Genomic DNA, 20,104 nt, shown 5'->3' with positions numbered 1-20,104 from the left:
CCGGCCCCCCCAAGACCCGGTGACTTCTAGCAGCCAGATTAGATGGTCATGATGATCCCTTCTGGCCTCAATATCGATGAGTCGCTCTGGATCTCAAAGCGGGAGGGAACCACAGACAGACCCAGCCCACCCCAAGCAATGGCTGTGGGTCCCAGAGGATCCTTCACTTCCAATGCAGCCCATGGATGGAGAGTCAGGGCTTGCGGGTACGATACTGGACTAGGACTCAGGAGATCTGGGTTCAATCCCCAGCGCTGACCCAGACTCCCCGTACGAGATCTCGGGCAAGGCATTGAATCCTTCTGCGCCTCAGTTTCCCCTATCTGCAAAATGGGGATAAAGATACTCTCTCACTAGGTGTGTGTGCAGCACCTGGCACAACGGGGCTAGTTCTCCAGGCAGCACGTCACTGGCCAGGCCTGGCATCAGGCTGCCCTGATTGTGATTACACACGTCTGTCTTCCCTGCCCATGGAAGCAGGCGACACCCATCACGAGTAGAGAGCGTCTCTCTCATCCCCAACCACCCAATGCAGACAAGAGTCACAGGGGCAGCGAGCTACATTGTCTGGTGCGGATGGGCACCACAGCCCTTTATTCAGGGGTTTGAGCTCCTGTCGCCCCCTAGGGGCAGGATTAAAGCCCCAAGACCAGTGCAGAGATCCAGACCGGTGGTATGGGGGATGAAGATCTCTGCTGGTAACGTGGGCAGGGAGCTGCAGCCAAAAACCTGAGTCTACACAGGTGGTTATAGCGGCTGCCTCTGGCACCACTCGCTGACCCTCCGGACACAGAGGCCCCTACCCTTACCTTGGGTGGGGTCATGGTTCTCCCAGAAGGCTTTGAGGAGGGCCTCGTAGCTGGTCTTCTGTGGGTCGTACACAACCCTGACCACTTCTGCGTGTCCGGTCAGACCTGGGGGGAGAGGAGAGAGGTTAAACAGCCCCCTCTGCTCAGCAGCGGCTCTGCCCCCTGCCACAGGAATCTGTCTGCAGGAGGATGCTCGCCGTGATAAATTAGCCTGAGATGCTGAGCGACGGCCTGGTCTGTGGTCCCCAAGCTTTGGGTTTTAAAGCAATTTGAACCACGATTCATAGGTTCCATGGCCAACAGGGGACCACGGGCATCAGCTAGTTGGAGCTCCTGCACAACGCACGCCAGAGAGCGCCCCTAAAATAATCCCCCGAGCAGATCTTTTAGACAAACATCTCATCTTGAGTCTACAGGGGCCGGTGACGGAGAATGCAAATCCACCAGAGCCCTCGGGAAACCAACGGTTAATTGCCCTCATGGCTGGACATGTGCGCCTTCCTTCCGGTCCGTCTTCGTCTGGCTTCGCCCCCCCACCCCCAGCGCTCGAGCCCCCCTTGCTCAAGAGGGGACGCTGCTCGGCGGCGGCAAGGTGTGCCTGTCACACCCCGTGCCCATTCTGGCTCAGGTGACAAGCAGGCCGGCGATTCGAGGCCTAGCGCTCATCCCACGACGTGGTGTCGTGCATGCTCACTGCTCAGGAGGGGGCTAACGCTGGAGCAGAAGGTGGCCGGGGGAGGGCAGGCCTGGACTGGCATGGGGGCCAGGGGGAGCTGCGTGGGTGGGAGACTGCACCTCGCTGGACTGTCAGGCCCTGGCACCCAGGAGCACAGCAATCACAAGACGGGGCCAAAGGGAGGGCCAGAGATGTTAGGATGGTTCGGTGTGGGGGAGGGGACACACCCTCAAGTCTGCAGACAGCAGCACGTGAGAGAAACCCTTCCCCCCGCCTCCCGCAATTAATGGCACCACCACCGGCTAGATCACAGCAGCCATCCAGCGATTCCACTTCGCCCTTCTATAGCACCTTTCATCACAGGCATGGGGCCTACCTTCCAGCACCCGAGGCAGGTAGGCATCTGTCCCATTTCACAGACAGAGAAACTGAGGCACCGAGCAGGGGAGTGACTCACCCAAGGTCGTGCCTCAAGTCAGTGGCGGAGCCAGAATCGTTGCAGATCACAGTGTCCCAACACCGAGTCTCCTCCTCTAACCACTAAACCACACTGTCCTCCTGAGCAGTGACGGGAACCCAGGAGTCCTGACTCCCAATCTCCCTGCTCTACCAGAAAGAGCACCTTCCTTGCCCCTGAGACAGGAACAGAAGCTAGTTTCCTCTCCTCTAACCACTGGGCCATGCTCCCTTCCCAGAACTACCAAGAGGCCTGAATCTTGGTCTCTTCTCCTCCAACCACTAGACTACACCCTCTCCTTGGTGTGGACTGTGCTTGGGACATTCAGGAGTCAAGGGAGTGATAGTTAAAGCTACAGATGCTTCCTGCTCCCTGAGGGGCTGGGAGAGGACACTGGTCTCTTTAGCATCAGCAACCTCAAGGGAGGTGGGGGCCAGCATAGAAACTGGGGAAGGAAGGGGTGCATGGGGAGCCCAGGCAGGCGATAACTGCTACACAAACAGCCCAGCGAGCCGTGCCAGCAGCCGGGGCAGGGATGGGCAGCAGCCATGGCCAGGGGCTGTTTTGCTGCAGCTCCGTGGGAAGGGCCCAAGTGCTTGCCCAGGATGGGGTCTGCAAGCGCAGCAGCAGATTGCAGCTTTCCCGGACGTCCCCCACCTTTTGGGAGCTGCTGCAAAGCAGGGTGAAGAAGCAGCAGCCAGAGGCAGAGCTCCAGCTGGCGGCCATAACCTATTACCCGGTGCAAGCCCCCACCGCTGGGCACAGCCCTGGCTGTGCAAACCCCACCGTCCTGCAGCAGAGAGACCGACCGTCTGCTGCGCCCAGAAAAGGGACTTCACTTCCGCTTCTGTTGTGGCTAGCGAGTCTGCCCCGGATGGCATGGAGGCAGCACTCTCCAGCGTGTGTCACAGGCTCCATAAGACAGAGAGTCTCCTTTAGATCAGTTCATAGGGTCCAGCAGGCAGTGTGGGGATCCAGCAGGGGTTCTCAACCTGTGTCTTTCTGAGGCCTCCCCAACATGCTAGAAAAACTCCACAGCCCGCCTGGGCCACAACAGCTGGTTTTCTGCATATAAAAGCCAAGGCCAGCAAGCAGGGCAGTTGCCCAAAACCCCATGCCACAGGGGACCCCACAATTCTCAGGCTTTGGCTTCAGCCCCGGGTGGCAGGGCTCGGGCTTCAGCTTTCTGCCCTGGGCCCCAGCGAGTCTAATGCTAGCCCTGCTCTCTGATTTATTTTGGTGACCCCCTGAAACCTGCACAGGACCCCCAGGGGGCCACACATCCCCAGCTGAGAACCGCTGGGCTACAGGGTGGGGCACTGAACTGGGACTCAGAAGCCCTGGGTTCTCCACCACTTACCCACTGTGTGACCATTGGCAAATCACCTCTGTGTGTGCCACTGATTCCCGTTCTGCCCTTTGTCTTGCCTAGTCAGATTGTAAGCGCTTCAGAAACTGTCTGTACAGCTCCTTGCACAACGGGGCTAGTACAATACAAACCAGAGGGTCACATATTGTTGTATAATATACGCAATACACAACTAAACCCCATCAAACGGAAACAAAAGGCTTTGATTTTGTTCAAACCATTTTTTTCTTCAACTTTTCTAATTTTTGCTCCGATTCAGAACTAAGCCAAAGTCTCAAAATCTCTGTGAAATGGAACTTCGGGCCCCTGCACAGCCCCAGCTATGGCTATGCTGCCATCAACCAGTTCTGTGATCTACCGACAATTACCGAGGCAGCTGAAGCTGATAGCTCTGCTCTCCAGGCAACAGCTCCCCCGTTTTGCTACACCAGAGGGGGAAAACCAGCCCAAGGCAGCAGCAGAGGAGCTGCCGCCAGCATGCGATGGCCTTTTCTGGTGTTTCCGATGCAGCCGGCCTGGCACTAGCGTTGGCAGTTAAAGCCACAAGGAGCGCTCAGCCGTCTCTCAAGTTGTCTATTAACAGGATCTCCCCATTCCCACTGCGCTCGCTTTCCCTCGCCACCCAGCAGCCGGAAGAGTCCACCATTTATCGCTCTTTGCATCCCGGGAGCTGAGTAGGCATCACGCAGCCGACCGACTCGTACTCCCGCACTGCAAATGGGGAATCCGAGGCGCAGAAAGGTGGCGTGACTTCGCTAAAGCGACTCGGCTAATCGGTGGCAGAGTCAGAAGCAGAAGCCAGGCCTCCCGACTCCAAGGTGCCCTGCACTTCACTACGGCTTTTTGTTCTGTACCTCCCAGCTGCATGACTTGCCTGGTCCACGGTGCAGTGGCCAGGGATGCTAGCACTCCACCAAACTCCTGAAGCCCGGTGAGCCACAGCCACGTCCTTAGCGCCAGCTGCAGAAGCCAGGCAATGGCCCCACCTCTGCAAACGGCTTTTAAAAGCAATGCAGCCCCTAGGCTGCCTGGCAGATACATTTCACCCGGCCCCAGACCCAGCCCAAGCAGCACTGGAAGGAAGGGGGAAGCCCAGGTGTCAGGCTATGTTGAGATGCCGCTTTTGCCCAGCACAGAGATGTACAGAGGGAGGCCAGCGCCGGCTGGCGAGAGGAAAAGCATCTCCAGGGAGAGATGCACAGCAGAGCCACACCGGCGAGCTAGGGACCTGCCATAGGCCACCGAGCAGCGTTGCAAAGCCAGGGAGGTGTTGGGGGTGGGGGTGGGAGGTGGGGAGAGAGAACATCAATACTTCCCTCCCCTCCAGAAGGGCTGTTCTGCTCCAGAAGGATCATTCTGAGCCTTGCATCTGACCGTACCTTCCTCCGGAAATCTCCAGATCACCACTTCTGCCTCTGGGATCAGCCACTAGCTCTCCCTACAGGGGCAGGGCGGACACCTCTCCCCCTAAGCCGACCATCCTGACCCACCCTCCTCAGCTATCTGATGACCCTGTGGGTTGGACTCCTGCCCACTCCCCCCCCCCCCGGAGTAATCTTCCCTCATCTCTCCCTGGACCAGGGCCCAGCATCCCACTGGCTGGGCAGGAGAGACGTTCTGGTGCCCTGCTCTGCTCCTCCAGGCCAGCCGCGGAGCCAGCCACGTTCCCATTCTTTGGCAACGTTGGGATTCCACTCCCTGCGCCAAGATGGTGCTGCCGGGGCAGGGGGACATCGAATCACACAGCTGCGGCTAACGAGAGCATCCATATGACCCCAAAAGACTCTAGCGGTTGTCTCAAAGGCAGGTCCCAGTGAACCTCCTGCTGCTCTTACCAGGTTACAGGGCCGTGCTGCCAACGTGGGGATACAGCGCAATGCCGAGCAAATGGGCAGGAGTGCTACGCATCACTCCGCCGCCTACCAGAGAGGGTCATGGTCCGCCCGCAGGAGCGTCAGCTCTCTCTGCCGACCGGGACAGCACAACGGGCCCGCAGGCTACGTGGGCCGAGCGAGGGAGTCCCACCATCCAGCAGCGCAGTTAGCAGGTCAACATTGCATCTAGCCAGGGCTGGCTGCACAAGCTGCCTTTAGCAGCTGGGAGGCACGGAGACCTTTGGCTAGAAAGTGCTAGAGAATGGGAACAAACTAGGGGATTTGTCTTCCGCTTCCCCAGCTCCGGCTACCAGTACAGACGAAGCCTGAGCTTGGAAGCCGCCTGGTAACTACAGTCCATTTCCTCATGGCCAGCTTGTCATAGACAGGGGCTAGGGTAGAGATGGCAGAGCATAACCCCCCCCGACCAGATTTTACAAGATCTGAGACACTCGCTTACATAAACCCTTATGGGGAAAGTCCTAACAGATTTAACAGGGGTGAAGTCATTTGGATGCTGCAGAAATTACTTTAAAACCGACAGATGGAAGATGAGATCTTAATGGAAGATGAGATCTTTCCCACAGGCTGTTTCTTTTTTTAATCCATCCCGTAGAATTCTAATGTTCTATTCACTTCCACGGGGAACCATTCCCAAAGGCAATATTCCCTCGGCTGAAATTAACAAGCGGGTGAGTTGCGGGGCTGGGGAAAAGTGCAGGACTGACAGCCTTGCAGACAGAGGTTCTCTCCCCCACAAAGCAGGCAGAGCAGGGACAGGTGCCCTGCAGCACCCCACCCCACTGTCCCCCAAGCCCCAGCACCGCCACCAAACCAGCCTGCCCTGGATCATTCGACCTATCGAACCTTCAACCTGTCAACAAGGTGTTCAGGGAGCCAACGGCACCCGTTGCAGGGGTGGGTTTTGCGATCTCCGCATTCACCCTGCTAGGAACTGGACTGAGACCCAGCAAACTCATTTCACATGTGCTACCAAAGTGCACTGGGCAACAAAGATTTGCTGACCATCACCAACCTGGGCTGGATTGGCAGCAGCAGCAGCCTGCACATTCACCCACGCCCTCACACCAGCTCACCTGACCTGCCCAGCCCTGCCAAACTCTTGCCAGTGCCCCTGCAGAGTCACATGCACCCGGGGACACCGCCTCCGCTTTGTGCAGTCGTTTCAGTCGCTCCTTACGTGCAGGGGGATAAGACGCTCTCTCCCCCACTGCATTATGTTAATACCCAGAACTGAGACAACAGACGCGGATAATATTTCTTGCAGACAGGTAATCCTCCGCACCAGTGTGCAGAATGCTTTTGCAGATAAGACGTGAAACCGTCTGTTCGGATTTCTGATGAGTTTGTGGGGGCGGGGATGGAGAGAGAAGGGGACATGGGTGCGGGGGATTAGCCTTCCTAATAAATCCATTAGCACACCGCACTGCAGCACCTCTTGCTGTTCATTAACAAAATCCCCCTCAATTTCATGCTAACAGCTGCTCTGGACAGTGGCTCTAGAGTCTAGTGGAGGTTCTGGATAACATCGGGATAGGCAACCCGTGGCTGGGGAAAGCCATAAGCAAATCAGAGACTGGGTCAGTATCATTCCCACTTTACAGATGGGGAAACTGAGGCCTGGAGAAAGGTCCCAGGAGAGTCATGGCAGAGCCATGGGTTACGCTAACTTCCTAGCCCTGCTGCTGAGTGGGTGATGCTCAGGGGAGGGGAGAGAAGTCACTGATTGAATGGTCAGATTCCAGTCATTTTGCAAAGGAGACCACCAGAAAAAAAACACACCTCCTCCCTCCCTCCCCCCGTGCAAGGAGCTTAGATTTCATCCAGTCAGCCTCATTCAAAAGGCCTGTGTTGGGTACCTGCTTCCAGGGTGATCTCTGGATCTCAGAACAAGATAGCCACGGGATTTCCCCCAGCCAACTCACAAACACTGGGGGCACACAGTCACCAATGGGCCATGCTAATCCCAAGGGGAGCAGCCCTGAGCCTGTGATGTAGGACCTACACTCGGCTTCTCAATCACATGGTCCAGCCCGTGACCGCTGACTGATGAGGTGCTGTCAGGGAAGGGGGCCCATGGCTCAGAATCTGGCAGGCACCATGGGATTCAGCCTGGGGGTGGGGATGTCTCCTTCGAGCCAGGCCCTGGATCTGATCACCCTGGGGATTTAGGAAACGTCACATCCGGACCCACGCCTATGGCTCAGCCCCGTGTGGACTGGGCCCGGGGAGAGCCTGGCTCCGTGGTTAGAGGGGGTTCACATTAGCCCTCAGCTGACGGTCTCATCAGCCAGATAATCAAGCCCTTATTAACACAAGCTGGGGGTGCTCGAGTGGCCGCCTCGCCCCAAGACAACCCAGCTCAGGCCTCAATGGGAAGCATTGGTTGGATAAGTTGCTGGGGAAGGGGAGCGAAAAGCCACAAACCAAAGTCACGCTTGGGGAAATGGGCATTTGGAAGGTCAGCGAGACAGTATCCCACCGGCTCAGAGGAGACTCTCGCACTGGGAGCCCAGAAGGGATGGCTGCTTCTCCTGCCACCTACACGCCGTCTCTGACAGCCTGGCGTCACCACTTAAAATGTCACACTTGTAGTTCTACCACTCTGGAGTCTACCTCCTCGCCCATCAGTTCTCATATTGGCTTGGAGCCAATCCGAACACGGGTGGCAGGTCTCCAAGGAAAAGCCAGGTGCTGCAGGAAGCAATGGTGGCAATTCACTAGATGGCACTCTCCTTCCGAGTCTATGCCCTCACACTAGGTGGCACTGTGCTGCCATCTTTTGGAGGAGACAAAGCAGAAATCCCAACATGCACCTTCCACTCACGCACTGATTATTAAAAATCCTATGACTGGATGTAAACCACTATGTCCCAACCAAACTGAACTGGTGAATTCCATTCTAACTCTCTAAATTCTCACTGCAATTTCAACTGAATAAAGCACTTGACACTTCCTCTCCTGAGCCATCCCGTTGCTGCATGCTGTTAACAGTGGCCATGCTCTACCCCAGAAGCAGCTGCAGTTCAGCAGTAGCTGAAGCAGTTACTGTACAGTGCGTAAAGCACTGAGACATTGTATAGACACATATAGGATCATCAATAAGTCTCGGAATACTACGGAAGTTCCAGAAGACTGGAAGAAAGCTGATGTGGTGCCAATATTTAAAAAGGTTAAATGGGATGACCCAGGAATTATGGGCTGGTCAGTCAGACATTGATCCCGGGCCACATAATGGAGCAGCTCACATGGGACTTGATTATAAAAAAAAGGTAATACAATTAATGCCAATCAACGTCAGTTTATGGAAAATAGGTCCTGTCAAACTAACTTGATCTTTTTTTAACGGGATTACAAATTTCGTTGATGCAGGTAATAGTGTCGATGTAATAGACTTCAGACCTCTGTAAGGCATGTGACTTGGTACCACACAACGATTTGATTAAAAAATTAGAATGGTATAAAATGAACATGGTACACATGAAATGGATTAAAAACTGGCTAACTAATAGATCTCAAAATGTAACCATAAATGGGGAATCATCATGAAGTGGGTGTGTTTCTAGTGGGATCGGTTCTTGGCCCTACACTACTTAACATTTTTAATCAATGACCTGGAAGAAAACATAAAAACCTCACTGATAAAGTCTGCAGATGACACAAAAATTGGGGAGTGATAAATAACCAAGAGGACAGGTCACTAATCGGATACGGATCACTTAGTAAGCTGGGTACAAGCAAACAATATGCATTTGAATAAGTCTAAATGCAGATGCATCCATCTAGGAACACAGCTCGTAGGCCGTATGACCATGATGGGGGACTCTATCCTGGAAAGCAGTGATGCTGAAAAAGATTTGGGGAAGGGGGTAGATAATCAGCTGAACATGAATTACCAGTGCGACACTGTGGTCCACAGGGCTAATGGAATCTGTGGATGCATAAACAGGGAAATCTCAAGGAAGAGTAAAGAGGTTATTTTACATCTGTATTTGGCACTGGTGGGATCGCTGCAGGAATCCTGTGTCCTGTTCTGGTGCCCACAATTCAAGAAGGCTGTTGATAAATTGGAGAGGGGTCAGAGAAGAGCCATGAGAATGATTACAGGATTAGAAAAAATCTGCCATATAGCAATAGACTCAGAGAGCTCAATCTATTTAGGTAACAAAGAGATGTTTAAGGGGTGATTTGATCATCTATAAGAACCTTCCTGGGGAACAAATATTTGCTAATAGGCTTCTCAATCTGGCAGAGGAAGGTCTAACACGATGCAATGGCTGGAGGTTGAAGCGAGCCACATTCAGCCTGGAAATAAGGTGTAACATTTTTAACGGTGAGAGTCATTAACCACTGGAACAATTTCCCAAGGGTCGTGGGGGATTCTCCAGCACCGGCCATTTTTAAAAGCAAGATGGGATGTTTTTCTAAAAGATCTGCTCTCGTTTGCACAGGGAAGTCCTGCGGCCCGTGTTATGGAGGAAGCCAGACTAGATGGTCACAGAGATCCCTTCTAAGCTATGAATCTCCAGGCAATTAAGAGTCCGGGCCATAGGAACTCTCGTGGCAAAGCGAAGCTACAGTTCCCCAAGCAGACGAGAAGCGAGGTGTTACCTGTACAGACTTCTTTGTAGGTGGGGTTTGGGGTGAAGCCTCCTGCGTAGCCCACCTGGGTGGAGAAGACGCCTGGCAAGTTCCAGAACATCTTCTCGGCTCCCCAAAAACATCCCATGCCTGGAAAGAACAGGAGATCGAGACGGTGAAGTCAATGCAAAGAGCTTAATCTGAAACCAGGGAGCGTCAGTTCAGCCTCAGCCCAAGCCTGGCAGGACACAACCTGCTTTGGGGCAGGTCTCTTTCCGGCTCTCCAGTCCACCCATGCGCAACGGCCATTGACTTCACCGAGCACACCACGCCCAGGCATCAGGGCCGGGGCTGGGCCCTAGGTCAGCATGTGGCTTTTAACACCGCAGACACCTACGGGTCTGCAGAGGAGGTGGGTGAACGCTGCGTGCGACCAGCAGAGTCTCTGTTCAGATCGAATTCTCCCACTGATCTGAAGGTGGGGGACCCACTTGGCCCTTAATAGCCTTCAGGACTGTGAATGGGGGAGCCCGCCAGGAAGGGGCTGTTAACAGTGGGGGGAGGGGCTGACCAGAGGTGATGAATGAAACTGAGCAAAGGACAGTTGCCAGCAATTGCTTATCAGTAGTGAGATCTAGGCTGTGGAACAGCATCCCCAGGACAGAGGGGGCAGCGTCTGCTCTTGGGCTGGAGAATAGACTCCAGGGGGGCTGATAGCTCTCCCCCTCCCCCCGCCATCTCCAACCTCAATGGTTCATCCTCCCCCCACACGGCCGATTCTGGTCCCAATGGACGGTTGTTGTTCTGACCCGAGTTCTAGAGGGAAGGAGGAGGGGGCAGCCCGCACTCTCACCCAACCGGTGCCCCACCGCCAAGTTAGAGAAGGGAAAGGGAACAAACCACACACCGAAAACGGCCATCTGCATTCCCTCTGGGAACGGCGGGAGCGTCGCGTTCCCACTGACGGCATGTTTGGCTGCAGGAGGAGAGAGAGACGTGGATGAGCCCCTTTGCCAAGTCTTTAATAGCCATAATCCCTAGTTCTTATACAGTGCTCAAAGCACTTTACCAAAGGAGGTCAGTATCTTTGTCCACATTTTACAGATGGGGAAACTGAGGCACGGGGAGGTGAAGTGACTTGCTCAAAGTCAATCCGCAGGCCAGGGGCAGAGCCGGGAATAGAACCCAGGTCTCCTGAGTCCTAGTCCAGTGCCCGAGCCACATCCAAGTACTGAAAACTTGCGACCGAAGCTTTGGCTGCCCGCCTGCCCGAGAGGGGCACCTGGAGTCCCCACCCGCAGCTAGACCCAAGAGTCGTGTCAATCTGGGACGCCAAGACCAGCAGTGGCTGAATCCAGACCCGTCGGCGCCATTCATTGTGCTGCACCAGGGGGTTCTCCAGCTTCTCCCAGAGACGGTCTTGTGGACTCCCCCGGCCTCGCTCCACCCCTCACCGAGGTCTTAGTCATTAGGCACAAAGAGCAGGCTCAGCCCTGTTCAGCCAGGTCAGAGAGACGTCTGGGGCCTGGCCCATCGCCTAAAATAACCCCATTCCTTCAGCCTCTGGTGCCCTTGTGCTGGGCGTGTCTGGGGTGGCTGCACCCAGATCCACTCGCCAGGAAATCTCAGCTCATTTCTTGCACCTGGCTTTCAGGGAGGGGCCCCCCGCCCCCATTCCCCAGTTTTCACAAGGTCAAGGAACTCTCCCTCCTCCAGGGTCACAGGCAGAGCATCAGCAGCTCAGCTGGCTCGAGAGCCCAGGAGCCGCCTTTGTTACAGCGACTGGCCCACACCCGCCGGGCCGCGGGTACACAACGGAAACCCAGGAAACGCAGCACGGGGCCCTGCAGCAGCTTCTCTTTGCCTGTGGCCCGGGGCTCCATTGCACACACGATCAGCCCCTCCGGCGGCGTGAAACTCACCCCCCCAGGCCCCATGGGGAAGGCGTAAGTGGGACTCAAGATCTGTGCACCCCCTATCCTGGCCCTTTGCTGCACTGGGGTGAATTTCACCTTCACAGCTCAGCCGCTCCTATAAGGCCAGTGGCATGGCAAGATCCCAAGAGAGCACAGAAAAAACAGCCCTTCGGAGTCATCTAAACCCCCGAATCCCAGGGCCTAAACAGCAGGAGGAACCATGGGAAGGGGAATCAGCGCTTTGGAGGTTCCTAACGCTAGTTAATTTCATCAAGGACTCAGGGGTCCGAGCCTTTAGTGCCTTCTATCCAGATGCCCCTCTGAACAGTGTGTTTGGAGAGGGTGTCGCCAGCCATCCCACAACTGCTGGATCCCTGGCCAGGACTTCAGGAGAGCCTGCGTGGGGCTATCATCGGCTGTGTTAGCCAAGAGCCAGAGGAAACCACAGGCTCTGTCTGGGTCCAGCAGCTTCCATAAGGAATCCTCTTTCCATTCATTACAGCAGAGCCCTGGCCACAGGGGCATCCCCGTCAGAAACATGATCTGCTGCGAACGGGTCCGAGCTCATGGGCATCGGAGGGCGGAGAAGATCGTCGGAACCACAGGACCGGAAGGGACCTCCTGGGTCGGAGAATCCAGTCCCCTAGTGTGGCAGGTCGCCCCATCCACAAATCAAGCCCCATCAATCTTAAAACTGGTTAGGTTGCTTGCCCGGATGCTGCCGCACAGCGCATCAGCCCCACGGCCCCAACTGCCTGCTAATCCCAGACCTGTAATAGGGTTATCCAACGCCCCCACCACCTGCTGGGGATTAGCCTGCATGGCCCCGATCTGCTCCTTTGTCTCTTCCCCAGGTCTCTATTTTAAGCCTTTGTATCTTCCCGGGGCCTCCTGTTCACTCAAGAAGCGAGGACAACTCGTGCAGAGACCCCCCCACCCCCAACAGATGGGAGAATCTATGTTCATAGACAGCCTGGGAGAGATCAGCTGAGCATCCCGGCCTTAATGCTCCTATCCGGGCCTCCCAGGGTGAGGGTGGGGGAGGAGCACAGACAGCCCTGGCAGATTAACACAGCTCAGCTCATGCGCTCTACATGGGATGAGGATGGCACATAAGCCAAAAGCTCCTCCTGGCAGGCAGGAGATCACCATGCTTAATGGCCTCAAGCCTGCTGCTTCGGTGTTAATAGCGGGGCGGCTCCCAGAGGCAGGAGAGCGATGGGGGTTCAACGGGGCGTGGGGAGAAGGGTGTCTGTCTATGGGGCTGCCCGGGGAGGCAGAACCGGCTTCTCTCCCCCGGCCGCCGGGGCAGGTCGCTTCTCGGGAGCCGACTGCAGGATGCGCAGATGATTTATGGCCGTGCCCGTACAAGGGGGAGGAAGATAGAGCTGCTTGGCACTAGATGGTGCCAGCGGGGGCAGACGCCACGCTGGCTTCCCACACACAGCTCTGTGATGCTCCTCGATCCCGACCCGCAGCCCACCCTGTTATTCTAGTCCTGGCCCCCTGCCCCCACACACCGAGTTCTGCCAATCCCCCTATTCCCAGCCTGCAGCACCTGGTTATTCCAGACCTGTTCCCCCACTTCCCCAGCTCTGCCAGTGCCCCTCAAACCCAACCCACAGCCCCCTTCTTTGCCAGGCCTGTCACCCCAGCTCTGCCAGTGCCCCTCAAGCCCAACCCACAGCTCCCCACCACCAGGCTGGTCCAGGCCCGGGCTCCTCACACAGGCAGTTCTGCAGTGATCTCTTCCCCCTCTCCCAGCAGGGCGTCTCCACAGAGGGTTTTCGGAGCTGCTCTAATTCCATAGGAATGATCTGGGGGCAGTTCTCTGGCCTGCATTATACGGGGAGGCCAGACAAGATGAGCACAGTGGTCCCTTCTGGCCTCGGAAGCTATGAAGAGCACACTGCCATTCTCGCAGCATGGACATCCCTGGGTCGGTGACGCCGCAGCACCGTCAGAGTGTTTGCACTGGGGTCCTAGTGATCAGGAGCCAGGTCTGCAGAGACTAACGACCGGGAGCATGAAACCCAACGGGGCTTGCTGAGTGGAGTCTCCTCCCCCCCACCCCAGGCAAAGGATCAGCCACTGAGCAGCTGTGGCCACAAGGCAGAGCATCCTGCTCCTAGACCCAGGGGTTTCTTTTTTCTCTGGCAGCGTAGCTCACAGGGAGCCACAAGCAATCACAGAATCTCAGGGTTGGAAGGGACCTCAGGAGGTATCTAGTCCAACCCCCTGCTCAAAGCAGGACCAAACCCAACTAAATCATCCCAGCCAGGGCTTTGTCAAGCCTGACCTTAAAAACCTCTAAGGAAGGAGATTCCACCACCTCCCTAGGGAACCCAGTCCAGTGCTTCACCACCCTCCCAGTGAAACAGTTTTTCCTAATATCCAACCTAGATCTCTCCCACATCCAAACCCACGGCCCATCTCCCACCAGAGACTTGCGCCTCTGGGAGCCAGATCTGCAGGCAGCAGCGTGCGTGACACAGGTGCGCTCCCTGCCAGCCCACCTGAGGTCAGAGCTGTGTGGGGACCAGCTGAAATGGGACTTTCGAGGAATGGAGTAAAGGGATCTCCACTGGGAACAGGACGCCTGGACCCACCCCAATCCAGAGCACCTTGCCTCCCCCATCCCATTCTGCTTACAACCCCCTCCCTGACCCCACTCCAATATGCCTCCGCCTTCTGCTCCAAGGCAACCCACTTCTCCCACCCCATCAGGGCTTAACACCACACCTGGGCAGGGCAGGGCAACACAAGAGGCATTTTGAGCTCCCCACTCAGTGACATGGGCTTTCCTCACCCTGCCCCACCATCCCTGCTTCACCTAGGTGGTGGGTAAGGTCTAGGAAGCAGATAGCCACTCTTAACTGATCTGCAAAGTGCCTGCCACTCTGTCGGCACAATACGCAGGGAAAGATTGGAGCCTGGGGGCTCCTAGCTTTATACCAGCTGTGGATCTATTCTGCCCCCACGTCCTACAGAGAGCTGGTGTGCACAAGAGGGCAGATAGTGAAAACTACCAGGTGAAGAGATGTTCAATACACAGCAAAGCAATCAGCAATCCATCAACTATAGGTGGGCGAGGATGGAGGAATGGAATCCTGCTACACCAGCGAAAAGGGCATGCATGTTAGGATGACACAGGAGGGCCATATTTTGGGAGAGGAGACGTGTCTGGACCTCCACAGGGGCCCCTGTTACTATGCGAGTCCACGTTTGATTTCACAGAGGCATAATGTGTAAAACGCAGGGTGCTCATGTAGCATTCACACAGCATGGTCATTTGTCCTACATGGGCCCATGGTGGGAAAAAATTAGATGGGGAAACTGAGGGTTGAAGACCAACACTTTCAAAGGTGTCCCATTAGTTTTGGGTGCCTGCCACAGGATAATTGGGCTGGATTTTTCATCACGTGTTGAGCAGCCGTTACAGCTGACGGAAGCAGCCTGTGCTCAGAAATCAGGCCCAAGGGGTCTCATGATGGGCACCCAAAATTAACAGACCCTTTCGGAGAGAAAGTGGCGTAAGCAACTTGCCCCTGGTCAGACAGTGAGCAGGGAGCACAACCCGGAGGATCCCTGCCCTCTGATGCAGCACGTTACCCTCAGGACCGGCCTTCCTTCCTTTCATCCAGTAAAGAGTTGGAAGAAAAGACCTTTGCCTTAAACGTCTTCTGGGCTCCTCCTCCCCAGATCGCCTCGTTCCCAGATTTACACCCCCCCCCCCCCCACGCAGCGCTCCAAGCAACCTAGCAGCTACGCAAGCAATTCCGCACGAGGGGGAGACTCCTGCCAGCCTTCACTTAACGCCAGATACCGGCTTACACTGTATCTGCATCCGCCTCACGCGCTCTCCTAACAGACCTTCCGCCAGAACCTGGGAACCGAGTGGGGTGGGCTAGGGACCCTCCCCACTAGGGAATCATCACTAAGGGAGCCCTGCGGCCCCACCCCCCATCAGCTCCCCGCGTCTGAGGTGTCGCTGCAGGGTAGTAAGAGCCAGCACCGGCACACAGTCCCACCCCAAGGGAGTAACCCAATCGCCCCCCCGCCACCCCTCCCGGGGCCGTGCCCACCAGCTCACGCCGCAGCCCCCGAGAGCGACCCCAAACGGCCAGCCGGGTGCAGCACTGGGAGAGGAACGGCTCGGTGGGGCCATACAGGACCATCTCTGCACGGAGGGGGCCCTGCAGAAGGCCGGGGGCTGAGCTCTCAATCGACCTGAAAGATCCACTATGCCGCTCGCTCCTAGATGGGCTTATCAGACTCTTCCATCCCGTCCCTGCCAATCAGGGAGCCTCCTCCTGCCCTCCCCCACCCCACAAGGCAATGCTGATGAGCCCAGTGTCTGTACATTCCCCCAGCCGTCCACTCAGGTGGAACGATGACTCTCCATGGTCCTCATCCCACCTTAGCAGACATAACGCTCCCCAGCTCTAGCCACGGCCTCCCACACCCTGCCCCCGACCCCCACCACAGCAACAGTGACAGCCAGGGAGGCTCCCAGACCTCGGAGCCCAGCCGATCCCAGGGCAAGGGCGACGCCGGCGACCTTAGGATCAGGGCGCGTGATCACCACCCACTGCACAAGGGAAGATCCCCACTTCACGCAACCCAGCCCCTTACAAGGAGGCCCAAGCCCCATTCCCCACCCCGAGCCCCAGCTCCCCCGATCACATACCCAGAGTGGAGCCATTTTATTCTGCTTCCAAAGCACACAGCTGCCGCGGAGGTGGGGATGTCTTGTCCTGATTTTCCTAGCTGCCCTTGGCTACCTGCTAAGGACTCCGAAGGTTTAGTAGCCAAATGTGAATAGACTGGAGAGAGTTGGGGGCCAGGGAGGGGAAGAGACACAAAAGCCCAGAGTTGGGCTCGGGTCTGCGAGGCGTTTCGCTGGCAGCGCAGCCGGGCGGCTTGGCAGCTCGCAGACGATTCCTTCCCTGGCTCCGGCTCTCTCCCCTTTCCCGAGGAGGGCAGGCAGGCTACATAATTTCCTTGGCCCGGATTCAATTCAATCAGCGCAGGAGCGGGCTGCGCTCCCCAAACACCACTCCCGGCTCCGCGGGGGAAAAAAAGAAAAAAAAAAATCGCACACAGCCATCGATGGCTACCAACAATATGTGGGAAGGCGAGAATTGTTTGTATCATCTCCCCCACACAAAAAAAGCAAGGCTTTGAGCCCCCCCAACTTCCCCCCACCTCCTCCCCTCGACCTCTCCTCCCCCTGCACCCCCTCTCCCTGCACACCGCACCATCAGCCCCGAGCCGCCCCGAGCCACCCCCGCCTTCCCTGGCATTGCTGCCAAGCATCCTTGGCAGCCCTCCAGCCTGTGCCAGCTTTATTCTCTCCCTCTGTCTCACGCCTTCCTTGCCAACCTCCATCCCAACTCCTAGTGTCTCTCTGTCCCCCAACCCCCCCCTTTCCCCGCCCCCCTCTCTCTGGCTGTTTCCCCTGCTTTGCAGATCCAGGGCGTGAGCCAACGAAGTAGGAAGAATCAAAAATTCACAGCAACTAGTTTACTTAAAAAAAAAAAAAAAGAGAGAGAGAGAGAGAAAGAAAAGCAGCCGTTTACCAACCTCTGAGCACGGGCCTCCCCCAACCATGCGGGCCGGTGCCCGTCGGACCCCTCCGAGATGCCCGCCTTGTGCCCACTGCCTCCGGGAGCTTCTGAACGCCGGGAAGGGGGCAAAGAGAGGGGGTGGGGCAGGAAGAAAGAAGGCGACAGAAGCCCAGGCAAGGAGGAGGCTGACAGGAGCTGGAGATCTCGCATCTGAGCGGTGCCAGGCTCTTCCCCCCCCTCCTGCCATCGGGAGAACATCCGCGGGCAGCAAAAGCAGCCACTCTTTTATATGGCACCAGCCTGCTGAGGTGCAGAGCATCATGGGACAGGGAGAGGGGGAAAAAAAAGAGGGGGTGGGAGAGAGAGAGAGACAGAGAAGGAATGAAAAATGACATGCAAGTTTCACCTACGGAAGGTCACTTGGTGACTTCTGAGAACAGGGCTCAGACCCACCCAGGGGATTTAAAGAGAGGAGAAGCCAAGCTGCTGCCGGCCCTTCCTGGGTGAAAGGAGACCGAGGCAGGAGCCCCTGCTCGCCACGGGACACCAGAGCTCACTTCCCAGCAGCCTCATCCTGCCGCAGCCCCAATCACCCCCTGATTTGGAACCGGTGCTGACGGATTCCCCGGCCTCCCACGAAGACGCCTGCCGAGATGGAAGCCACAGGTCCCAGACACCGAACCCTTCGCTCTCCCCGCAGTTCATCTCTGAGCATCAAGCTATGCACCTCTGAACGCCCCCTCTATGGGTGGGAACCACACACACACACCCCTCTTGAGGGGAAGGTACAAACTTTCTGGAAGAGGAAAATAGCACCCAGTCCAACTTGCCTGTGATTCACCTTAGGCGGGACACTGTTTGCGAAAGCATCTGTACTGCGATCTGTTTACTATCCTTCTGGCCTTATTAACAGCATCGTCCCTTATTAAATAAAAAAAGGATTGCAGCAAAAACCCCAAACAAACAGGGCCTGCTTTTCCAGCGCTGATGCCTGCTTGTATTTCAGGGAGCTTAGAGCTAGCCTGCTCAGTTTCACCCCCGGTGGCTAGTTAGTTTCACTCGCCCCAGCACAAGGCAGTTCCAGCTCATTTCCCACAAAAGTTAAAAACGATGGAAGCTTTCGCGTTCATTGAGGGACTGCACGTTTAGGGCTAATCCTTTGGCCTTGCAGAACATGGCAGCGTCCTTCCATCCCCAGCCTTCCTGGATTCTCACCCGTCGGCCACATTATCCAGCACCTTTTACCTTCCCATCTCTCACCGGCTTTTGGTCACAGTGTTGGCAACTCTTAGGGTTTTATCACGAGTCTTGCAACACATTTGGTGTTTCTTCTTAACCCCCCAGATTCTGCAGTCCTGGGATGATGCGAGACTCTCTGCGCTCTCCAAAAAAGCAGGTTTCTAGCCCTCACAGGTGTGGAGAAAAGATTAAAACTATGACACACACACCCCCCACACACGCTCCAGTGTCGGAATGCAAATAAAGAGACCCCACCATATATTAGGTTTTTAATATCTACGATTTTTAAAGCCCAGCTCGTAATTCTGGGGAGGTCTGCCGCACTGTTTTTCAATGCTTGGGGCTGATAATGCTGTGACCGTGTGCATGGTGGGGCTGGCAGAGGGCGGGAGTGAAGACTAGGAAAACCAACTGATGAAAAAGGGGCAGAAACAGACATTTACATGGATTACTAATAAGGATCGCTCTGGATATTTTTTGAGGACACAATTTGGGGAAGGGATATTAGACCTCAGGGCTCAAGCTGCTCTCCAATCACTAGGGATTAGGGACGAGACCTAACGTAGGGAGCAGATTATCCCATACCTGCCTGCTGTGGGGTGCTTATACCTGTTTCCGAGGCGTCTGGTGCTGGCCACCATCAGAGACTGGACCCTGGGCTAGGCAGACCTCGGCTCTGATCCAGCCTGGCTATTCCTACATTCCTGGAAACGCACTGGATTACAGCACCGAGCGACTGTGACAAACAGCCTGAGTTGGGGGAAGGGGGGAAAAGCACCCCCCCATTGCCAGGGATACAGTAATCAGAGCACAGAGCATCATTGGGACATTCGCCGGCAACCAGTCCAGAGCCCAAACAAGACGAGAGGCAGATACAGACCACGGCAGATACAGCCTTGGAGAGAGCCAGCCAGAAGCGTTAACACCTTCACTGCCCCCTGCTGGCCAGCAATGGCGGGGTTAGGGCATCAGCATGAAGGGCGCCTGCAGCGCTGGAGACCCCATAGCCAGGCACGGCCATGCCCGCCCTCATCTACCTTGTGCCTGGCTGAGGAGATTCCCCGGCACGTCAGGCAGCAGGAATAGGGGAGCTGCCTTTTCCCAGTGGTTCTCCGACATGGGCGAACATCTGCGAAGCAGGGGGGCTCTGTTCCGGCGCGAGTCCCCTCGTGATCCCAAGAGGAGGGGAATAGAGGTCTCCAGGGATGAGAGGCCAGCACCCAGCCCCTCCCTCCACACCGCCAGCCCCATTCACTCAAGCGTGATCGAGGGAGAAGCACTGAATGGGCCTGCCAGTTCCCCACTCGGCCGTGATTAGCCACTGGGACAGCAGGCCACAAGGACCATCGCACACCGAACAGGACTCGGGGATCATCACTCATGGGAGAGAGCAGCGGGGTAGAGACGCTTCCTGGGTTTGCCTTATCCTGCCTCCTTCACCCTCCATTCACTCCCAGCCCCCGGCCGCAGCCACGACTCATCTGACCAGCGGGTCGGCCCAACTCTCCTCCCCCACCTCCCTAAGACACCTGGCCCACGGCTCCCTGCTGAGCAGCCATCCCTTCCTCACCCCCATTCCCCACTCACATCAC

At 56.3% G+C, this 20,104-nt stretch overlaps 1 protein-coding gene across 2 annotated transcripts in view; it reads right to left on the bottom strand.

Annotated features, from left to right (window-relative positions):
• LOC120389003 (mitochondrial peptide methionine sulfoxide reductase-like) overlaps window positions 1-20,104 on the bottom strand; it is a 41,744-nt gene that overhangs the window by 13,276 nt on the left and 8,364 nt on the right. For both annotated transcript variants that reach the window (XM_039511116.1, XM_039511115.1), the window contains exons 2-4: window positions 10,695-10,763; window positions 9,818-9,937; window positions 810-914 (exon numbers count right to left, since the gene is read on the bottom strand). In XM_039511116.1, coding sequence (XP_039367050.1) covers window positions 810-914; window positions 9,818-9,937; window positions 10,695-10,763 — 294 coding nt within the window. The remainder of the gene's footprint in view (window positions 1-809; window positions 915-9,817; window positions 9,938-10,694; window positions 10,764-20,104) is intronic.

The sequence above is a fragment of the Mauremys reevesii genome, linkage group 23 (assembly GCF_016161935.1).
Source record: "Mauremys reevesii isolate NIE-2019 linkage group 23, ASM1616193v1, whole genome shotgun sequence".
Taxonomy (NCBI): Eukaryota; Metazoa; Chordata; order Testudines; family Geoemydidae; genus Mauremys; species Mauremys reevesii.
This window is presented reverse-complemented; position numbering and strand designations above follow the sequence as displayed.